Consider the following 21840-nt stretch of genomic DNA (forward strand, 5'->3'; position numbering starts at 1 on the left):
TAGTTTTGTTCAGTTACTAACATACAATGTGGAAGGGTACAAAGTCTTAGCATCTTTCTTGTATTTTAAAAAAAGCTGATGTTTTCATCACCAGACCCATGATATGTTGTCATTAATGCTAATTCAGATTCAGTTTTATTGAGAGTTTCAGAGTTTCCAGTGGCACCCACATGCCAAGTTTGACACCATGTGTGAGCTTAGTATGCTGGCCACTGCCGGGTGCTTGGATGGAGCCTTTGAAAGAACGTACAAAGAGAACACAGTGTTGTAACACTGACTCTAAATAAGTATTTTCAATACAATGATTTTTTTCAGTTACTGTTATTCTTTAAGACTTCATGTATTGAGCTGAGCTGAGCTCTTGTAAACTTCGCACTAATGTTAATTACAAACAGTGAACATTACTTATAGTGTGTCACTGAAATCCTTGGTCAATCAATTGGAATGTCTAATTTACTGTCAACTGAAAATCAAGTATCCAAGTGTGGTTCCAGAAATGAATGCATTTAGCGAGTTTAATTTGGAAATTAGTCCAAAACATAAATCAAGAAATAAACTTCTGAACGGATAATTACAGTTCTAAAGTAATGTGCAACACCAGACCCTCGCAAATATAATTTCAATAGTTCAGGCTAAAAGTCTCCCAAAGCAAAATGCTGTGACCTTCATACTCTTGTTTCTCCATTAATCGAAAAATTCAATAAAATCAATGTTACTGCCAGAGAACTCAGGTTGTAGCACTGTAGAACAAAGAGTAATTGTAGTTTTCTTAAATAAAAAAAACTTTATTGGTAAGGCAGATCAATGTGAGCAAATTAATGAGTTAAATAGTTTTGTACAAAAGCAACTGACAGAGCCAATAATGTAACATTTCAGACAAGTAAAGAAGTGATTTTTGTAATAATGATTGTGGTTTAGTAACAACTGTTTAAATAAGAGGAATGTCTTTAATCTTCATCATTCTGGCCTCCTGCTTGAGGTGCTTTTGGACCACCAGCTCGTTTTGCCATTATTATTTGATCAACTTTCAGTATAGTGCATGCTGCATTAGTTGCATATTTCAGTCCCCACATTTTTGTAAGATACAAATCAATAATTCCTGCCTCAGCAACATCTATGATAGCTGCACCTTCACCCTGTATAAAAAAGAGAAAACAAAAGATTGTAACAATAATTCACAAAGCTTAAAAAACACAGGAATAACAGCTATTTTCACCACATGTTTCACTAATTATTTCACCTAGATTTCAGGATATTGGCCCACTGCCTACCAACACTGAAAAAGGCACCATTGTGCACAATGATACTAACATTAAGATCAAAGAATTTATATCCATCAAAGAAATTATCTCACTGTTTATATTACTAACATTGTGCAGGTCATCATCTTATTTGGTTCTAAAATATGTGGAATGGGTAAGTTTGTAGGATATTTATATATCATCATCATCATCATCATCATCATCATCATCATCATCATCAAGACTGATTATGCCTTTCAGCTTTCAGTCTGGAGCATAGTCCCCTTATAAAATTCCTCCATGATCCCCTATTCAGTGCTAGCATTGGTGCCTCTTCTGATGTTAAACCTATTACTTTAAAATCATTCTTAACCAAATCCAGGTACCTTCTCCTTGGTCTGCCCTGACTACTCCTACCCTCTACTACTGAACCCATGAGTCTCTTGGGTAACCTTGCTTCTCCCATGCGTGTAACATGACCCCACCATCTAAGCCTGTTCACCCTGAGTGCTTCGTCTATAGAGTTCACTCCCAGTTTTTCTTTGATTTCCTCATTGTGGACACCCTCCTGCCATTTCTCCCATCTACTAGTACCTGCAATCATCCTAGCTACTTTCATATCCGTAACCTCAACCTTGTTGATAAGGTAACCTGAATCCACCCAGCTTTCGCTCCCATACAACAAAGTTGGTCGAAAGATTGAACGGTGCACTGACAACTTAGTCTTGGTGCTGACTTCCTTCTTGCAGAAGAGAGAAGATCGTAGCTGAGTGCTCACTGCATTAGCTTTGCTACACCTCGCTTCCAGTTCTTTCACTATGTTGCCATCCTGTGAGAATATGCATCCTAAGTACTTGAAACCGTCCACCTGTTCTAACTTTGTTCCTCCTATTTGGCACTCAATTCGTTTGTATTTCTTTCCCACTGACATTACTTTCGTTTTGGAGATGCTAATCTTCATACCATAGTCCTTACATTTCTGATCTAGCTCTGAAATATTACTTTGCAAACTTTCAATCTAATCTGCCATCACAACTAAGTCATCTGCATATGCAAGGCTGCTTATTTTGTGTTCACATATCTGAATGTCACCCAGCCAGTCTATTGTTTTCAACATATGATCCATAAATAATATGAACAACAGTGGAGACAGGTTGCAGCCTTGTCTTACCCCTAAAACTACTCTGAACCATGAACTCAATTTACCGTCAACTCTATCTGCTGCCTGACTGTCCATGTAAAGACCTTTAATTGCTTGCAAAAGTTTGCCTCCTATTCCATAATCTCGTAGAACAGACAATAACTTCCTCCTAGGAACCCGGTCATATGCCTTTTCTAGATCTATAAAGCATAGAAACAATTCCCTGTTCCACTCATAACACTTCTCCATTATTTGCCGTAAGCTAAAGATCTGGTCCTGACAACCTCTAAGAGGCCTAAACCCACACTGATTTTCATCCAATTGGTCCTCAACTAATGCTCGCACTTTCCTTTCAACAAAACCTGAGAAGATTTTACCCACAACGCTGATTAAAGAGATACCTCTGTAGTTGTTACAATCTTTTCTGTTCCCATGTTTAAAGATTGGTGTGATTACTGCTTTTGTCCAGTCTGATGGAACCTGTCCCGACTACCAGGCCATTTCAATTATCCTGTGTAGCCATTTAAGACCTGACATTCCACTGTATTTTATGAGTTCCGACTAAATTTCATCCACCCCAGCTGCTTTATTGCACTGCAATCTATTGACCATTTTCTCCACTTCCTCAAATGTGATCCTATTTCCATCATCATTCCTATCCCATTCTACCTCGAAATCTGAAACATTACTGATCGTATTTTTACCTACATTGAGCAACTCTTTAAAATATTCCCTCCATCTGCCCAAGGAGTCCTCAGGATTCACCAGCAGTTTTCCTGACCTGTCCAAAATACTTGTCATTTCCTTCTTACCTCCCTTTCGCAGACTGCTAATTACACTCCAGAATGGTTTTCCAGCAGCTTGACCCATAGTCTCCAACCTGTTTCCAAAGTCTTCCCACGATTTCTTCTTGGATGCTGCAATTATCTGTATGGCTTTGTTTCTTTCTTCAACATAACTTTCTCAGTCTACCTGAGTTCTAGTATGTAGCCATTTTTGATACGCCTTCTTTTTCCTTTTACAGGCTGCCTTGACTGTGTCATTCCACCAAGCTGTTTGCTTCATCCTACTTTTACACACTACTGTTCCAAGACATTCTTTAGCCACTTCTAGTACTGTGTCCCTGTACCTTGTCCATTCCTTTTCCAATGACTGTAATTGACTACATTCAACTAACTGGTACCTTTCTGAGATCGCTGTTATGTACTTGTGCCTGATTTCCTTATCCTGAAGTTTCTCCACTCTAATCCTCCTACATATGGACCTGACCTCCTGCACTTTCGGCCTCACAATCCCAATTTCACTGCAGATTAAATAATGATCAGTGTCATCAAAGAATCCCCTGAATACACATGTGTCCCTCACAGCCTTCCTGAATTCCTGATCTGTTGTTATATAGTCAATGACAGATCTGGTTCCTCTGCCTGCCAAAGTATACCGGTGAATGTTCTTATGTTTAAAAAAGGAGTTTGTGATTACTAAGCCCATACTGGCACAGAAATCCAAGAGTTGTTTCCCGTTCCTGTTGGCCTCCATATCCTCTCCAAATTTACCCATAACCTTTTCGTACCCTTCTGTTCGATTTCCAATCCTGGCATTAAAGTCACCCATGAGCAGAACACTGTCCTTGTCCTTTACTCTAACAACTACATCACTGAGTGCCTCATAAAAACTATCCATCTTATCTTGATCTGTCCCTTCACAATGCGAATATACTGACACAATCCTAATTTTCTTGCTAGACACTGTCAAATCTATCCACATCAGTCGTTCGTTTACATACCTTATTGCAACTACGCTGGGTTCCATTTCTTTCCTGATGTAAAGCCCTACACCCCATTGTGCTATTCCTGCTTTGACTCCTGACAGGTAGACCTTGTATTCTCCCACTTCCTCTTCTTTCTCACCCCTTACCCGAATGTCGCTAACAGCTAAAATGTCCAGCCCCTTCTTACTTGCAGCCTCTGCCAGCTCTACCTTCTTCCCAGAGTAGCCCCCATTGATATTAATACCATTACCATTACTATTTGTTTGCCAAGTCGTATCTTAGGAGTCCCTGGTTTGTCAGTTAGAGGTGGGACTCCGTCACCTCCAAAGGTCTGAGGCATTTTGCCCTGATTGTTGCCAGCATCATATTTAAATTACCAGGGAAGCAGGTTGCTAGCCTTACTTGCCCCGAGTCCCATTGAGTTTTACCCCTAACGGTTGAGGGACTAACCGGTGGATTTAGTAGTCTTTGCCGTATGAGCACAAAGGTGACCACGACTCAGAATATGTCCGAGATGCCCAGCCTTATTCCTAAGTAACTGGTATCCCGACTGTCGGGACCACTTACTTGGCCACTCATATGTTGCCCGTGGTTCATGAACTAGGACATGACTACAGGAACCCACACCATGAACCATATTATTAGTTTGAACATAATAGAATATCTTATTTTTCAGTCCTACTCATGCAACTAAACTTAAAAACTAGGTTTCTTAAGCTATTGTCTTTAAATAAAACTGTCTCTGGAATAGAGGAAATTGTCTAGAAGAAATGATTTTAACTTACATTAAAACTTTCTTTACTACCTGTCAGACAGTTTATGTTATTGAGCAATATTGAGCAAATGATTAAAAACTTTTATTGATGTATATTTAACTCCTTTCTGCGTCACTTTCAGCTTTTATAGTGGATAATGAAGGTTGTATTTCCCCTCTAGCGTTGTAGATAGGATCATCATTATTCTCAAATTGTAACAAATTATTTATGGCAAATTTCATTAGTGAATATACACTGCCAGAAAAAAAAAATTAGTACACCCTTTTAGAGGTTTCAAATTCATTCACAATTTATTGTTGCAACAGTGCATATGGGGTACATATACAGATCAATAGCACAAGTGGTTCTGAGGTACCATGTATCAACCCATGTTGAAACACCCATATTAGTACCTAGTGTACACTCCGAAGGCGGCAATGCAGGTGCTGACTACAACATCCAGTCAACTGTACAGATGGCAAATATTGTTCTGTGACATGTTATGCCTCACTGCTCAACCAGTTCAGCTAGTTCTGCAAGAGTTCTTGGTTGACAAGTCACACAAGTCACTTCTTGTCCCATCATATCCTACTCGTGTTCGATTGGAGACAAGTTCACAGACTGTGCTGGCCAGGGAAGTTGGCCAAAAGCCAGACCATAAAGCCTGGGGTGGGGGCAGTGTGTCTTAGACAAATGCACTCTATGGTAGCATTCATCAGGTCTACGTTGTGCATTCAAGAGACCATCACCTGCGGGCAGGCAGAATTTACCTTCATTGCTGCAGAACACGATCCACCATACCATATTCCAGGTGATCCTTTGACAGCACCCGTCGAGTCATGTACATCAATGCTGTGGTGTGAGTGTAAGATGGGCTGGTCCCACTGTTAATAATTGGTTCGCAACAGTGTGTTCACAATCTGGGCTCACAAACCCTCTAATCTGTACTGTGGTAGCTGTACAATCTGCCACTGCTGCGCTGGTAGCTATTACGCTATACATTGGCAGACAACACTGAAACCTTTATCAGTACATCTACTAACCCCCAGGTGGCACAGGCCATCAGAACAAAATCAATTTCATCTTTCCAGGCGTACTCCCCACCCACCCACAGCAGTGCATATATGTGTGTGTGTGTGTGTGTGTGTGTGTGCCCAACTGTATCGCTCCCCAACAACCCCTAACCCTGTTTACACCACCAGGTATTCCTTACCTTCAATTTGCCTCCCCCCCCCCCCTCCCTCCCCAGCTCTCTTCTCAATAACACAAACATCTCAAAGGAAGACAGAACAGTCATATACAACCCTGAGAAATATCTCAATTAAGCAGTCTAGCTGCAATCTAGTTGGCCACAATAATATGGCTATGCAGCCATGTGTGTATTCTATTAGATCTGAAGGAGGATATCATCCAAGAGCTCATTAATTTTTTCTGTTCCACTCTCACGTCGTTAACCACTGAACACCTCAATCACACAGTGAGTTGTTACCTCTGCTCCTTCCATTATTTACATTCCATCAAAAACAAATCTTATCATACATTTTTCATGAGAATACTCATTGAACTAAACAAGTAGGATATTTCAATATGATTATCCAATTTCACAAGTTTATAACTTCTACATAATGAAGGAAAAAACTTAAGATAAATTTTAACTTGCACATGAAAACAAGTTTACCTTAGAGCCAGTTACAAATTGCTGCTTCATGTAGTTACCAGTAGAGATCTCTCTCGTGCAGATAGCTCACACACTTATTCATTATCCAATGTGTATGGAGTCAAGATAGTGACAATATCACAACAAAAAGAATTTGTTTTTGTCGTTTCAACAGGAGCAATTACCTTAAAGCTGTGCAGTATGATTTTTGTTGATAGTCTCTCTGTACCTCTTACAGTTCACAACATTTGACCATGGCACCAGCAGTTTCAAGACAATGGTTGTTTATGTAAGAGAAAATCCACAGGCTGTTTCTGTGTACTTGTTGAAGAAGCAGAGTGCATTCAACAGTGTTTTGGGTATGATTCATAAAGTCTACTCATCCTGCCAGTCAAGAGTTAGCCATTCCTCATGTATCGGGTAGATGCATTTTGTAACAACATTTGTTTTTCGAACTAAACATTTCAATTGCTAAAAGGTCTTCATGTACAGAATTTTGCAAATTCATTCTGGGTGCAGAAATGGAATTCATTCTGGGCGCAGAAATGGAGGATACCAACTTCCCTTCACATTTAATGTTTAATGATAAAACTATGTTTCATTTAAGTGGAAAAATGAACTGGCGCAATGAAAGAATCTGAAAAACACAGCAACCACACACCACAGTCAACATGAGTTACACTCTCCAGAGCTTCATATGTTTCATGAGGAAATATTTGCAGCCCATTCTCTCTTGCAGAAAAAATACAGGAATCACGTACCAGATTATATTGGAGATCATGCAAGAACACGCTGAAAATTTCAGCTTTCAATAGGACGGACCACCACACTATCAGAAGTATGTAAGAGCATTTCTAATAATCACCTGCATCAATAAAGTATTGTTGGCCTCCAACATTGTCTGGCCCCCTCCCCCTCCCACTCACTCTATAGCAACAGCAGTGAATGCAGGAACACCAGATGTGCTCATTCAAGTGTGACATCCCCCTGGATTTTTGTCATGTGTCAAGTGGAGGCCATCATCAACATTTGCAGAAGGTAAATGAAAACTTTCATACTAAATTTAGACATAACAAATATCACAGGGTTGTAACTGCAGGCTATAGAACATTTACTCGTGCAGTTTCAGATGGTTATTTTGAAAATAAAAATTTTGTAGTCTCATTTGTTAGTTAAAATTTACCGTACATTTATATCTTCATTCACATAGAAGATTAGTCTAGTGGAACAAGATGAATCTCTTTGAAACACCCTTTATTTTACAACATTGATACAGAAAATTCTACTTGTTGTGCAGAAACAGATGGAAACAAACAGAGAGAATCAAAAATGGCTAGCTTTCGAAAAGAGTGTAGAAGGAACCCCTAATTCCTACAGCTAGAAAATTTTACCTTTCCCCATCTACTGCCACTTGGTGAGTAGATTTATGTATATCCACTATTATAAATATTTTCATGCATTTTGTGGGAGATTAATTGTTTGATATTTTTGTTCTCTCTCTTCTTGGATTTGTTTGTTTTGTATCCAATCATAAGCAGTTCTCAATCAAAATCCTATTATTGTTAAAGTATTTCCACTTTAAAAAAAAAATTCAAACTCATCTCTCTCCCATTCTTCTTTCCCTTCATGTGTAACTCTAATAAGAATTTTTAAGGTTTAAATGTCAGGCTTGTCATCAAATATTTCCTCCATTTATCTGTTAGCACCTCCAATAATATGATAGTAAAACTTTCTGGAAATATGGTAAATCGCCCATAGGTATTAAATACTAGATCAAAGAAGTTTTTACTTTCTATACATCAAGAACTTCAAGTATCAATCTAAAATCAGTGCTCCATTAAACTGGGATTCCAATACTTCAGTCACTTATTACTACGGACAATTAAAGTTACAACTCCAAAGTTACAACTATCAATTTAAAAAATTAAGTCACACAATTATTTTTCTGTTTGTTTGCAGATACATTTCTACAGTCCTGGTACATCTTACCAGTAACTATTTGAGTGTGTGGCATCATTCTTTCACGCATGTCTGAAAGAACAGACACCACGCGAAATCCACAGCTGATTCATTATATATAAATTGAATGTGGAGGGGGACAGCGAGAGCGAGAGCACCAGCAGCAGCACAGTACTGTTTGTATAAAGCGTTTATTTTGCATTTTGTTTACGACCTTCCACTAAGGAAGGGATTCTATTTGTGTTTATCTGCTCTGCATAGTAACTAACAGTTCTTGATAAAACTTTACGTAGTTTTCGTGTTAGATTTCTTAGTGTTTTCTTGATCGTTTAGAACAGAAAGCGCCCTAAAACCGTCTTTGTTTGTTTCGCGGCCGTTAGCCACTAGTCACTTGAATCAGCAGTTGTCTTGTGACAGCGAGAGCGAGAGCACCAGCAGCAGCGAGTACTGTTTGTATAAAGCGTTTTTGTACTTATTTGCTGCGCTTAGCTTTTAAATAGTTTTTCTGGGAAAACCTAGCGTAGTTTTCGCGTCTCGTATTTCAGTGAGTGTTTCTTGATTATCAGAGTAGCTCATCAGAAGATTATCTTGGGAATTTGTCACCGTATAGGGTAGGGTAAACATAGTCATGTGTAGGGACTGTGGTTGTTGTGAGCGGACGCAAGGAGAATTGGCCACTCTTCGGGGGCAGGTGGAGGCTTTGTCTGTTAGGCTCATCGAGCTCGAGGCGCAGGCGTCGGCTCGTAGTGGCGTTGGGGCAACTGTGGTGAGACCTATGCCTACTTCGGTGGCCTTGGAATCACATGGAACCCCTGATGTCGCTGCGTCTTCCGGCAGTGAGCATCTTACCGGTCAGCCATCACTCCAGGGTGAATGGCGGACAGTGGTGGGCTCTCGCGTGCCTGGCCGAAAGGCGAAGGTGGGATCTGGCCGCGTGGCAGCTGCCTTACCCCTTTCCAACAGGTACGGGGTGCTTCCTAGTGGTGATGACATCGTTTCCGAGCCACCACAGGATGCCTCGCCTGTTGGGCCAGTGGCCGATTCTCCGGCAAGGTCCCGACAGTCACAGAGGGCGGGCCTATTAGTTATAGGGAGCTCCAACGTTAGGCGGGTTATGGAGCCCCTCAGGAAAATAGCGGGTAGGTCGGGGAAGAATGCCAGTGTGCACTCGGTGTGCTTGCCGGGGGGTCTCGTCCGTAATGTGGAGGAGGCCCTTCCGGCAGCTATTGAACGCACTGGGTGTGACCGGCTGCAGATAGTAGCACATGTCGGAACGAATGACGCCTGCCGCTTGGGTTCTGAGGCCATCCTTGGTTCCTTCCGGCGGCTGGCTGATTTGGGGAAGACAACCGGCATCGCACTCGGAGTGCAAGCTGAGCTTAATATCTGCAGCATAGTGCCCAGAGTCGATCGCGGTCCTCTGGTTTGGAGCCGTGTGGAGGGTCTAAACCAGAGGCTCAGACGACTCTGCGACTATAATGGTTGCAAATTCATCGACCTCCGTTATTGGGTGGAGAACTGTAGGGCCCCCCTAGACAGGTCAGGCGTGCACTACACACCGGAAGCAGCTACTAGGGTAGCAGAGTACGTGTGGCGTGCACACGGGGGTTTTTTAGGTTAGAGGGACCCCCCCTTGGGCGAAACGATAAAATACCTGACGGCTTACCAGAGAGGACATTATCATCGTTGATAAAGAACGTCCGTCCTCAGAGACCAAAAACAGGAAAAGTTAACGTAATATTGGTAAACTGCAGGAGTATCCAGGGCAAGGTTCCTGAATTAGTATCTCTTATTGAAGGAAATAGTGCGCATATAGTATTAGGAACGGAAAGTTGGTTAAAACCGGAAGTGAACAGTAACGAAATCCTAGACACAGAATGGAATATATACCGCAAGGATAGGATAAACGCCAATGGTGGAGGAGTATTTATAGCAGTAAAGAATTCAATAATATCCAGTGAAGTTATTAGCGAATGCGAATGTGAAATAATCTGGGTTAAGCTAAGTATCAAAGGTGGGTCAGATACGATAGTCGGATGCTTCTATAGACCACCTGCATCAGCAACCGTAGTAGTTGAGCGCCTCAGAGAGAACCTGCAGAACGTCGTGAAGAAGTTTCGTGATCATACTATTGTAATAGGGGGAGACTTCAATCTACCAGGTATAGAATGGGATAGTCACACAATCAGAACTGGAGCCAGGGACAGAGACTCTTGTGACATTATCCTGACTGCCTTGTCCGAGAATTACTTCGAGCAGATAGTTAGAGAACCAACTCGTGAAGCTAACGTTTTAGACCTCATAGCAACAAATAGACCGGAACTTTTCGACTCCGTGAATGTAGAAGAGGGTATCAGTGATCATAAGTCAGTGGTTGCATCAATGACTACAAGTGTAATAAGAAATGCCAAGAAAGGAAGGAAAATATATTTGCTTAACAAGAGTGATAGGGCACAAATCGCAAAATATCTGAGTGACCACCATCAAACGTTCATTTCTGAGGAAGAGGATGTGGAACAAAAATGGAAAAAATTCAGAAACATCGTCCAGTACGCCTTAGATAAGTTCGTACCGACTAAGGTCCAAAGCGAGGGGAAAGATCCACCGTGGTATAACAATCATGTATGAAAGGTACTACGGAAACAAAGAAAGCTTCATCATAGGTTTAAGAGTAGTCGAATCATAGCTGATAAGGAAAAGCTGAACGAAGCGAAAAAGAGCGTAAAGAGAGCAATGAGAGAAGCATTCAACGAATTCGAACATAAAACATTGGCAAACAATCTAAACAAGAACCCTAAAAAGTTTTGGTCATATGTAAAATCGGTAAGCGGATCTAAATCCCCTATTCAGTCACTCGTTGACCACGATGGCACCGAAGCAGAGGACGACCGAAGAAAGGCAGAAATACTGAATTCAGTGTTCCGAAACTGTTTCACTGCGGAAAATCGTAACACGGTCCCTGACTTCAGCCGTCGCACGGACGCCAAAATGGAAAATATTGAAATAAACGATATCGGAATTGAAAAACAACTACTATCACTTAGTAGCGGAAAAGCATCCGGACCAGACGAGATACCCTTAAGATTCTACAGTGATTATGCTAAAGAACTTGCCCCCTTTCTATCAGCAATTTATCGTAGATCGCTGGAAGAACGTAAAGTACCTAGCGACTGGAAGAAAGCGCAGGTCGTTCCCATTTTCAAGAAGGGTCATAAATCAGATGCGAATAATTATAGGCCTATTTCGCTTACGTCAATCTGTTGTAGAATAATGGAACAGGTTTTGTGTTCTCGTATTATGACGTTCTTAGATAATACAAATCTCCTTCATCATAACCAACATGGATTCCGCAAACAGAGATCATGTGAAACTCAGCTCGCCCTATTTGCCCAAGAAATTCACAGTGCCGTAGACACTGGCGAGCAGATTGATGCCGTATTCCTGGACTTCAGGAAGGCATTTGATACGGTTCCGCACTTACGTTTAATGAAAAAAATACGAGCTTACGGAATATCGGACCAGGTTTGTGATTGGATTCAGGATTTCCTAGAAGAAAGAACACAACATGTCATTCTTAACGGTTCAAAATCTGCAGATGTAGAGGTAATTTCGGGAGTACCGCAAGGAAGCGTGATAGGACCTTTTTTTGTTTACAATATACATAAATGACTTGGTTGACAACATCGGTAGCTCCGTGAGGCTATTTACAGATGACACGGTTGTCTACAAGAAAGTAGCAACATCAGAAGACTCGTACGTACTCCAGGAAGACCTGCAGAGGATTAATGCATGGTGCGACAGCTGGCAGCTTTCCCTAAACGTAGATAAATGTAATATAATGCGCATACATAGGGGCAGAAATCCATTCCAGTACGATTATGCCATAGGTGGTAAATCATTGGAAGCGGTAACGACCGTAAAATACTTAGGAGTTACTATCCGGAGCGATCTGAAGTGGAATGATCACATAAAACAAATAGTGGGAAAAGCAGGCGCCAGGTTGAGATTCATAGGAAGAATTCTAAGAAAATGTGACTCATCGACGAAAGAAGTAGCTTACAAAACGCTTGTTCGTCCGATTCTTGAGTATTGCTCATCAGTATGGGACCCTTACCAGGTTGGATTAATAGAAGAGATAGACATGATCCAGCGAAAAGCAGCGCGATTCGTCATGGGGACATTTAGTCAGCGCGAGAGCGTTACGGAGATGCTGAACAAGCTCCAGTGGCGGACACTTCAAGAAAGGCGTTACGCAATACGGAGAGGTTTATTATCGAAATTACGAGAGAGCACATTCCGGGAAGAGATGGGCAACATATTACTACAGCCCACATATATCTCGCGTAATGATCACAACGAAAAGATCCGAGAAATTAGAGCAAATACGGAGACTTACAAGCAGTCGTTCTTCCCACGCACAATTCGTGAATGGAACAGGGAAGGGGGGGATCAGATAGTGGTACAATAAGTACCCTCCGCCACACACCGTAAGGTGGCTCGCGGAGTATAGATGTAGATGTAGATGTAGAGATTAATGATTTCAGTTGCATCGGGACATTATGTGGAATCAGCAGCGATGAGTGAAAACGTGCCGGACTAAGATTCAAAGCTGGATCTCCTGTTTACTAGGCAGGTACATCAACCACTGCACAGTGGCATTATTTTTGAGGACCTTTTACAAGATATGTGCATAATTTAGCACCTTCCGAGTGGGGATCTTAATTACCAGTGAACCAATTAATTACCAATGAACCATAGAGTTTAACATTTGGACAACTCTTTTTCTAGTGATTTTAAAGTCATATTGATGAAGTGAAAAAAAGTATCCTAATATAGCCCATCAGACCCATGCTGACAGGGGGAATGATATGTGAACATTTTCCTAAAATTACTGGTCCATTTTCTGTAAACAGACTTCCCATTAATGTGTAAACAACAAAATCTCTTAATGCAAACAGTTTTTTAATACAAGTAACATATGCATGAAAACACAATAGCAACTCTCAGTACTAAGCACAATGTCCTTCAATAAGATAATAGATAAAAAGTACTCAATAGTTTAATTACCTCAATGTCAAATCCATGATTCTTTTTTCCTTCTTCATGTGCAGCGTACAGTTTTGAGACAACTTCACTTGACTTCACACCAGAATTTTCTGCAAGACATTTTACAAAGGTTTCCAATGCAGTAGCAAATTTTTTAATGGCATATTGCTCCAAGCCAGGTCGAGTTTCTGCAAAAGACGCTATCTGGCGTGCAAGTTCTATTTCTGTTGCACCTGCTCCAGGAACAAATCTTCCATCCTAAAGGGACAAAATTAGAAATAATTCTTCTCAGCATACAAATTTACTACAACACTCCCTTATTTGAAAATTGTGAGTAGGAAACCACAGCTGGCAAGTACAGCAGATCAGTATTGACCCAATGTCATTAATTCATATAACACTAACACTCACTCATGGATGTCATTATTCAACATCTGTTTCTTACACTATTTTTCAGAGCCCATAAAGCTACATACTAATCACTTAGCCACATTCTTTGCCTTTTTATTAAGCCAGAATTACTAATCCTACATTCAATTTTGACCAGTTGAAGGGATACAAGCTGATCACTGGATCCTGAAAGTTTTAAGTCTCAATTCCTTCCCAGTGACACTCAAACAACAATATATTTTTGTTGTCAAATGTGTTCCCCACATTCATAAGAATTATGCAGTCATGTGGCCTCATAGAATCTCTCAACATAGCACCATTTTGCTAATCTGTTTTGTTTTGTCATTGTACTATCATTGCCTAGAGAAAACTACATGGAGTACATTAATTGCCTTCTCCATCAGAGCTGTTTTACCCAAAAATGTTAACTGCTCTACCATAAACTACTCTGCCAGTAACCCCAACTTCTTTGAAAAACCTTTCTTGTGTACTAAAAACCCTCACTGTCGGGTAAACCTATGTCGCACTACCCTAAAAGTGTTTTCACTGATAACTATTTTTCTCAACTTCAGATCTAGGCCTAACAAAATTTGTCCCAGACAGTCTACTCTGACAACTCACATCAACCACCACCACCTCATGGATTAGACCTTAGGCCTGTTCTGACTGACCAAATCGAGCCTGGGTGCTTCCACACCAAAGGCGGTGATGATAACCTTTCAGCTACAGAAGTCATCACCATACCTCAATAAAATTAAACTTTACACAAATACTGAGTAAACAAACCATGGCACTAGAAATAATTCCCATTTAAAATGTAGAAATTTTTTACATTCTAAATAATCAGGTCCACCTGTAACAACGACTCTGTACTATTGTACATATAAGTAATTCTTTTCATCTGATTTTACGATAGACTTGTGTAATTGATGTTCTGATTTCATTTCTTTTTGTTTCATGCCATTATGTTAAGAAAACTGTATATAAGTTTCAATGTGAATATTAATGTTTATGTCAAATTTCAAGTAATATTGTAATAGAATTGAAATGTAACAAATGTTGAAACTGTTGTAAGATGTATAAAATTGTAACTGTGCGTCTGGTCGATACTTAGGCAATGTGTTAGGATATGTAGAATGCAAAACCTCAGGTGAATACCCGTTCTGTCAGGGAGCGGTAAAAGGTGCATGGCAGGCGAGCGCGGGAAAATGCCCGTGGGCACTGCACGGCACAACGGGCACAGTAGTAGTTGGAGTTTGGCACTGGTTTGAGCAACACTTTCTGGAGCGAGGAGACTCTCCTGGAAGACATAGCTTCAGTGAGCCTCGGCTATGCCGTTCCAAAATTCCATAAGCACTAAATGGAAAATTATTGTGATGCTAAGAAGAATTAAAGTGCCGATACATCAAGAGCCATAGCTGTGGTTGTATGTGTGCTCTGTGCTTCGCCATCTTGCCAACCGCCGCATCGATACTAGCAGGTTGAAACTTTTAGTACTGTATTTGTATGGGTCAGAAAGTGAACTGTGTTTGTTTGGTGCAACAATAACCTAAATTTTGCCAGAACTTTTCTATCATTTAATTATCCTCACAACTAACCTACACAGGGTTCCTTTCCAAATGTTGTGCAATACGAGTGTCCCGAAATGAAAATTAAAAATTGTGTTAATAATAATTATTTGCAGAACTAGATATATTAGAATGGTGTTTAAAGAAATGTTGCTCAATTATGTACTTTGCCAATCAACGTGACTTATCCATTTCTTGTTCCATTTCACAAGTACCTTAAACAATGGAATATTCAGAATGGAATGTAGCAATATTATGAAAAGGAAAGTTGCTACTCACCATACAGCGGAGATGCTGAGTCGCAGATAGGTACAACAGTCTTTTTGCTGTGTGTATCTGCGACACAGCATCTCCACTATACAGTGAGTTGCAATTTTCCTTTTATCAGTTATTAAAAAATACTTATATAAAATTTTCTAGGCTGTTCACTATTTAGTTTCCATGCACTATTAGTTCCAACATATGTTGTATCCTTAAACAATGTGACTACAGTATCATCAAACAAACTCCTATACCTCTGAGTTATTGTTAAACGAAGGACACTTTTTCCTTTTCTTGGAACTGTGCAAAGAGTTCAGTCACAGGATCATTATTACATGCACATGGAAGTACTTCCGCTTTTAAAATCCTGACACTCATACCCACAACTACTGTTACTTCACCACATGCATTAGGGCTGATAATAACACTAAATCTGATATATAACTCTTAGAGATTACAGCATTTGAGTCTGTGCTTAAGTCCACAAAATAAAATCAATTAAGGTAACAGTATAGCTATCACATCCCTAAAAAGCAAGTAACTAAAGTATCCGCAAGCCAAACTTACCCTTGTGATTCCCTTGAAGGTATTCACACCATCATCCACAGCACGTTCTATATCATCCATATAATTGTCAGTTGAGCCACGAATAACAATGGTTGCAATTCGAGACTCACGTCCTTCTAACTTAAAAACTACCACCGAAGTGTCACCAAGTTCATCAACATACACGTGGTCAGCATACCCTAATTCTTCTTTAGTTGGAGCTGTCTATAAATTAAAAAAAAGTCAGTCTTTGATCTTAACTATTATGCTGAATTCATGCTAGCATAGATAAAATACATCAAATAAATCAACATATACCTGCAAAATGAAATTGCAAACTAATGTTTATAAGTAACACCTAGCTGTGTGTACTAGCTGACTGACTACATCAACAAAAAACAGCTACATAACTGTAGCCATTTGTTGAAAATAAAACTGTGACAAAGGACTAATTCCAAGATCTGCTTCAAATCTGAACAGGAATGTGCCAGAATAAACAACAATAATCCTGCAGTACATACAAGCAACATGCCACAAACTGATTTTCTTAGTTTGTGCTCCAAATAATGATGTTGATGTTGTTGTTATAGTTATTATTTATGACAAACATCTTTACACAGTTAAATATTACAATGAAACAATATAATATAATACTTTGATGCAATGAGCATATACTGAACCGGAAACAATTCATTTCGCAATATAAGGATTCTGAAAGTGGCAGGGGTAAAATACAGAGAGCGAAAGACTATTTACAATTTGTACAGAAAGCAGATGGCAGTTATAAGAGTCGAGGGGTATGAAAGGGAAGCAGTGGTTGGGAAGGGAGTGAGACAGGGTTGTAGCCTATCCCCGATGATATTCAATCTGTATATTGAGCAAGTAATAAAGGAAACAACAGAAAAGTTCGGAGTAGGTATTAAAATCCATGGAGACAAAATAAAAACTTTGAGGTTCGCCGATGACATTGTAATTCTGTCAGAGACAGCAAAGGACTTGGAAGAGCAGTTGAACGGAATGGACAGTGTCTTGAAAGGAGGATATAAGATGAACGTCAACAAAAGGAAAACGAGGATAATGGAATGTAGTCGAATTAAGTCGGTTGATATTGAGGGAATTAGATTAGGAAATGACACACTTAAAATAGTAAAGGAGTTTTGCTATTTGGGGAGCAAAATAACTGATGATGGTCAAAGTAGAGAGGGTATAAAATGTAGACTGGCAATGGCAAGGAAAGCGTTTCTGAAAAAGAGAAATTTGTTAACATCGAGTATTGATTTAAGTGTCAGGAAGTCGTTTCTGAAAGTATTTGTATGGAGTGTAGCCATGTATGGAAGTGAAACGTGGACGATAAATAGCTTAGACAAGAAGAAAAAGAAGCTTTCGAAATGTGATGCTACAGAAAAATGCTGAAGATTAGATGGGTAGATCACATAACTAATGAGGAAGTATTGAATAGGATTGGGGAGAAGAGGAGTTTGTGGCACAACTTGACTAGAGAAGGGATCGGTTGGTAGGACATGTTCTGAGGCATCAAGAGATCACCAATTTAGTATTGGAGGGCCGCGCGGAGGGTAAAAATCGTAGAGGGAGACCAAGATATGGATACACTAAACAGATTTAGAAGGATGTAGTTGGCAGTAGGTACTGGGAGATGAAGAAGCTTGCACGGGATAGAGTAGCATGGAGAACTGCATCAAACCAGTCTCAGGACTGAAGACCACAACAACACCAAGGATGGGAGGGCAAGCTAAAGACTGGAGCACAATTTCTTAAAATGTTTATTAATGGTTCTGTCAACAGTTGCAGTAACTGAGGCTGCACTGAAAGTGCTTATCTTAATAATAAAGACCGAGTGGCAACACATGCTCTATAAATGTTTGAGGATGAATGAAACAATCCAGACATGCCCGTTACCAAATCAAAATTAAACGAAATGTTGAAACTGAAGAACTGGAGAATAATGTTTCGCAATTTGTTCTTTGGAGGATAAAGAGATTGGTGCTTACAATCCCGTCAACAATGACGTCATTAGAGATGCTGCACAAGTTCGGATTTGGGAAGGAAATTGCCTGTGCCCTTTCACAGGAACCATCCTGGCATTTGCCAGAAGCAATTTAGGCAAATGGTGGGAAACCTACATCAGGGTGGCCAAACTCTAGTCCAGTGGGCTAACCACTGTGCCACCTCACTCAATTTGGTCTTCGGCTCACAACTGATGTTTTCAGGATTGATAGAAGTCCTCATTTGATTTGCTTTCAACCTGGCAACTTCTATTCTCATTTGTTCAAAGATTTTCACTGGAACCAGGTCGTACCTTCTCCATAACTGTCAAATGTTCTGGGAAGCATGTAGAGAATCTTGCCTACTCACAACAGTCCACATGTCCAAGTAATTTAATTATTCCCAGTGATATCTGCAGTAAGTTGTTCCTTAACTGGCCTTATATCTCCATGCAGTGTATATGCCTTTACATATCTTAATCCTGTTCTTTCCTTATTCACAGCTACTCCTCTGAGACTACTAGGTGGTGGTATCACTGCAAGTTTCTGTAGGCTCACAGAGGTGACCCCTTGTTCAACATGAAATGTTGAGTACCAAACTGGGTACATGTATTCTGTGACAGTACCAGAAATACAGGGTTTCCCGCTCTTAAGGAGCCCCGGGAAATGTATTATAAAAATCTTAATATCTCATCACACATTCTACTGTGTTCGGTTGGTTTACACAAACGGGCGCACGGGCGCGCGCGCACGCCCACGCACACACTGAAACAAAAATTGTGCATGACATTCCTTTACAACTGAGAAATGGAGGTACATCACAAAAGGTGCTGGAAATGACTTCTTCCACTAGTATACACAGTTAACACGGCGCTGTATTTTTGAGAATGTTTCTGCCGGAGTATTGCATTTCACAGAAGATATTCTCATGTAACTCACTGACATGGCAGCAGCTGTGAACTGTGGCGACAATGAGTTTCATGAGCTGTGTATGGGTCTTCTGTTTAAGTTTTCTGTGCATTATCACTGCAGTGCAGCATCAGACCAATTTTTATATGCTAGTCACCAGTTTAGTAGATATTGCTTCATGAATTTGTGAAGTAGGTTGGATGATGAACTGACACTTGGCTTGTACCACCAAGATGGGCGAACATGCCACATATCTAAAGAGTACGGGTGCAGTGGAATCATTTCTTCTTGACACAGAGTGATTTCCAAAGGATTACAGGCCCCATAGTCATTTGACTTAAACCCTGATGCCTGACTTCTTTCTGTTGGTCACCTTAAAGGTAATGAGTACAAGAACAAACCACACAACCTAAATGAGTTACATGAGAGCATCCGTCAGGAAAAGCAGTCAATCATGCCAAATACTCTGGCAGCAACATTCACAAACATATAGCACTTCTTGCACTGTACCTTCATTTCTCAACCATAAAGGAATCTCATGTACAAATTTGGTTTCATGTCCTGTTTTATTAAGAATTTTATAATGCTTCTTCTGGGACCCCTTACAAGTGCGACACCCAATACACTCCTGATAATCTCTGTGATCCAGCCACTTTATACAGCAAGTTGTTTCAGTGAACTTCAATACACAATTTACACAGCACTTCTTAAATTGAGAGCCCCAGACAAGCATTACTGTCCGGTATTTCAGAGTTTCACATTTCTAATTCAGTACCAGATCACATCACTTTCAGCATGCAATGAGCTTCAATATTTCTCAAATGAAAGGTGCACACCTGGACCTTTATAGAGTTGGGTCTTAACTGGTTTGTACTGCAACAGATTGACAGGTGTTCCAAAGCTGCAGACATTACTTCCATTACTTATAATTTGTGCTCTGTGTGCTTAGGGCAGCATGGTAAGTACACAAAAACCTTCTGGTGTCTGCGAATAATGGATAGTCATTTGTGTAGACAATGAACAGCATTAGAACTAATACAATTTCTTGTGGTAGACGATTTTTCTGCAGTTCTCCATTGACAACACTGCCTTTGGAAGTCTATGAGAAATCCACAATACTGAAGACTTTTCTAGAAGTAGTTGGTGATAAAGAAACCATTTCAAGTCTTGAACTATGCCAACTACAACCCCATCACTGGCATGACCTATTTTGCTCAAAAGGGCAAAAGAGGGGGGGGTCAGAGCCAGCACTGAGGCAATTTAAGTTATATACCAGTGCCAAAAACTAATCATTTTATATGTTAGCATGACTACATAACTTTGATAAAACTAATACAAGCATTTCACAAATCATTACACGGAAACTTCCATAAGAAAAGCATTAGGCAAGACAGCACACATCATGAACCAATCCTCGAGAAACTCAGACAATTCCTGACAAAATGTAGTTTATAATGGACAACAGAGGACACCAAAATACTTCACACAAAGTTGCTATTAGTTCACATAATGAACTCTTTAGAGCATAAACCAAACAGCCACAATTAAGACTGCAATTGGCCTTCATACAGATTTAATATTAATAAAGCATACAGCAACATCAATCTTGTTCAATGTATACGTGACAAGATAAGTAAGTGTCCTAGACAACTCAAGTATTGAAGTGAAGATTGGAGGAGGAAGGAACTTCAACAGGATGTTTTGAATTATTCCCCCAAATTGAAGAATACACACACACACACACACACACACACACACACACACACACACACACACAGAGAGAGAGAGAGAGAGAGAGAGAGAGAGAGAGAGAGAGAGAGAGAGAGAGAGAGATCCAAATATTTCTCAATGTTTGCTATGGTGTAACTTTACTACTTTCTTGCTGCACTTGGTATCTCCTTAACTGCATCATTAGGACTGCAATTACGTGGCTTTGAGATGCAAGATTTTAATTGAATTAATTTTGTAGGATTACATTGTGGACAACAAATATATGTATAGTGTCGCCTGCAAAAACTATATGGCTTTGAAGGGAAGGATACACAACTACAATGATGTCCAAAATTAAAGCAACAAAACTGTCAACAGATATCCATACAATCATGTTCTGCTTGGAAGATGGAATTTCGGTCAATGGAAAACAATGCCAATGATGACATTAGGGCACCCATCGATCAGAGTAGCATTTATTGGGTAGTCCCACATTGACAATCATTGTGTCCACAGCCACAGACAGTGCAGTATGGCACAGAGAACATGCCTACCAGATTCTCTGTGATGGAGGACCATAAGAATAATGGAAGCAAGACAGTCGTAAACTCATGTGGCCCGATGGCTTAATGTGAGTCATTATGTTGTTCCTCAGATGTGATGATAGTTAACGGAGGCCGAAACTGTATCCTGAATACAATGGCAGGGCTGACCACATATGACATCAGAGAGAGGGGACTTATTTGGCTGTAAGGGCACAACAGTATGACCTTAGTACTGCGTAACAACTGGCATAGGACCTAACAGCATCCACTGGTGTGCGCGCGCGCGTTTGTGTGTGTGTGTATGGGTGACGCGTCTTTACAGAATGGGTGACGCGTCTTCA

At 40.3% G+C, this 21840-nt stretch overlaps 1 protein-coding gene across 1 annotated transcript in view; it reads right to left on the bottom strand.

Moving 5' to 3' along the window:
* Positions 1 to 764: 764 nt before the first annotated feature.
* The window catches only part of LOC126091955 (T-complex protein 1 subunit theta), a 115619-nt gene continuing 94543 nt past the window's right edge, over positions 765 to 21840 (bottom strand). The window contains exons 7-9 of the mRNA XM_049907292.1: positions 16354 to 16557; positions 13589 to 13825; positions 765 to 1136 (exon numbers count right to left, since the gene is read on the bottom strand). Coding sequence (XP_049763249.1) covers positions 948 to 1136; positions 13589 to 13825; positions 16354 to 16557 — 630 coding nt within the window. The 3' untranslated portion in view covers positions 765 to 947. The remainder of the gene's footprint in view (positions 1137 to 13588; positions 13826 to 16353; positions 16558 to 21840) is intronic.

The sequence above is a fragment of the Schistocerca cancellata genome, chromosome 7 (assembly GCF_023864275.1).
Source record: "Schistocerca cancellata isolate TAMUIC-IGC-003103 chromosome 7, iqSchCanc2.1, whole genome shotgun sequence".
Taxonomy (NCBI): domain Eukaryota; kingdom Metazoa; phylum Arthropoda; class Insecta; order Orthoptera; family Acrididae; genus Schistocerca; species Schistocerca cancellata.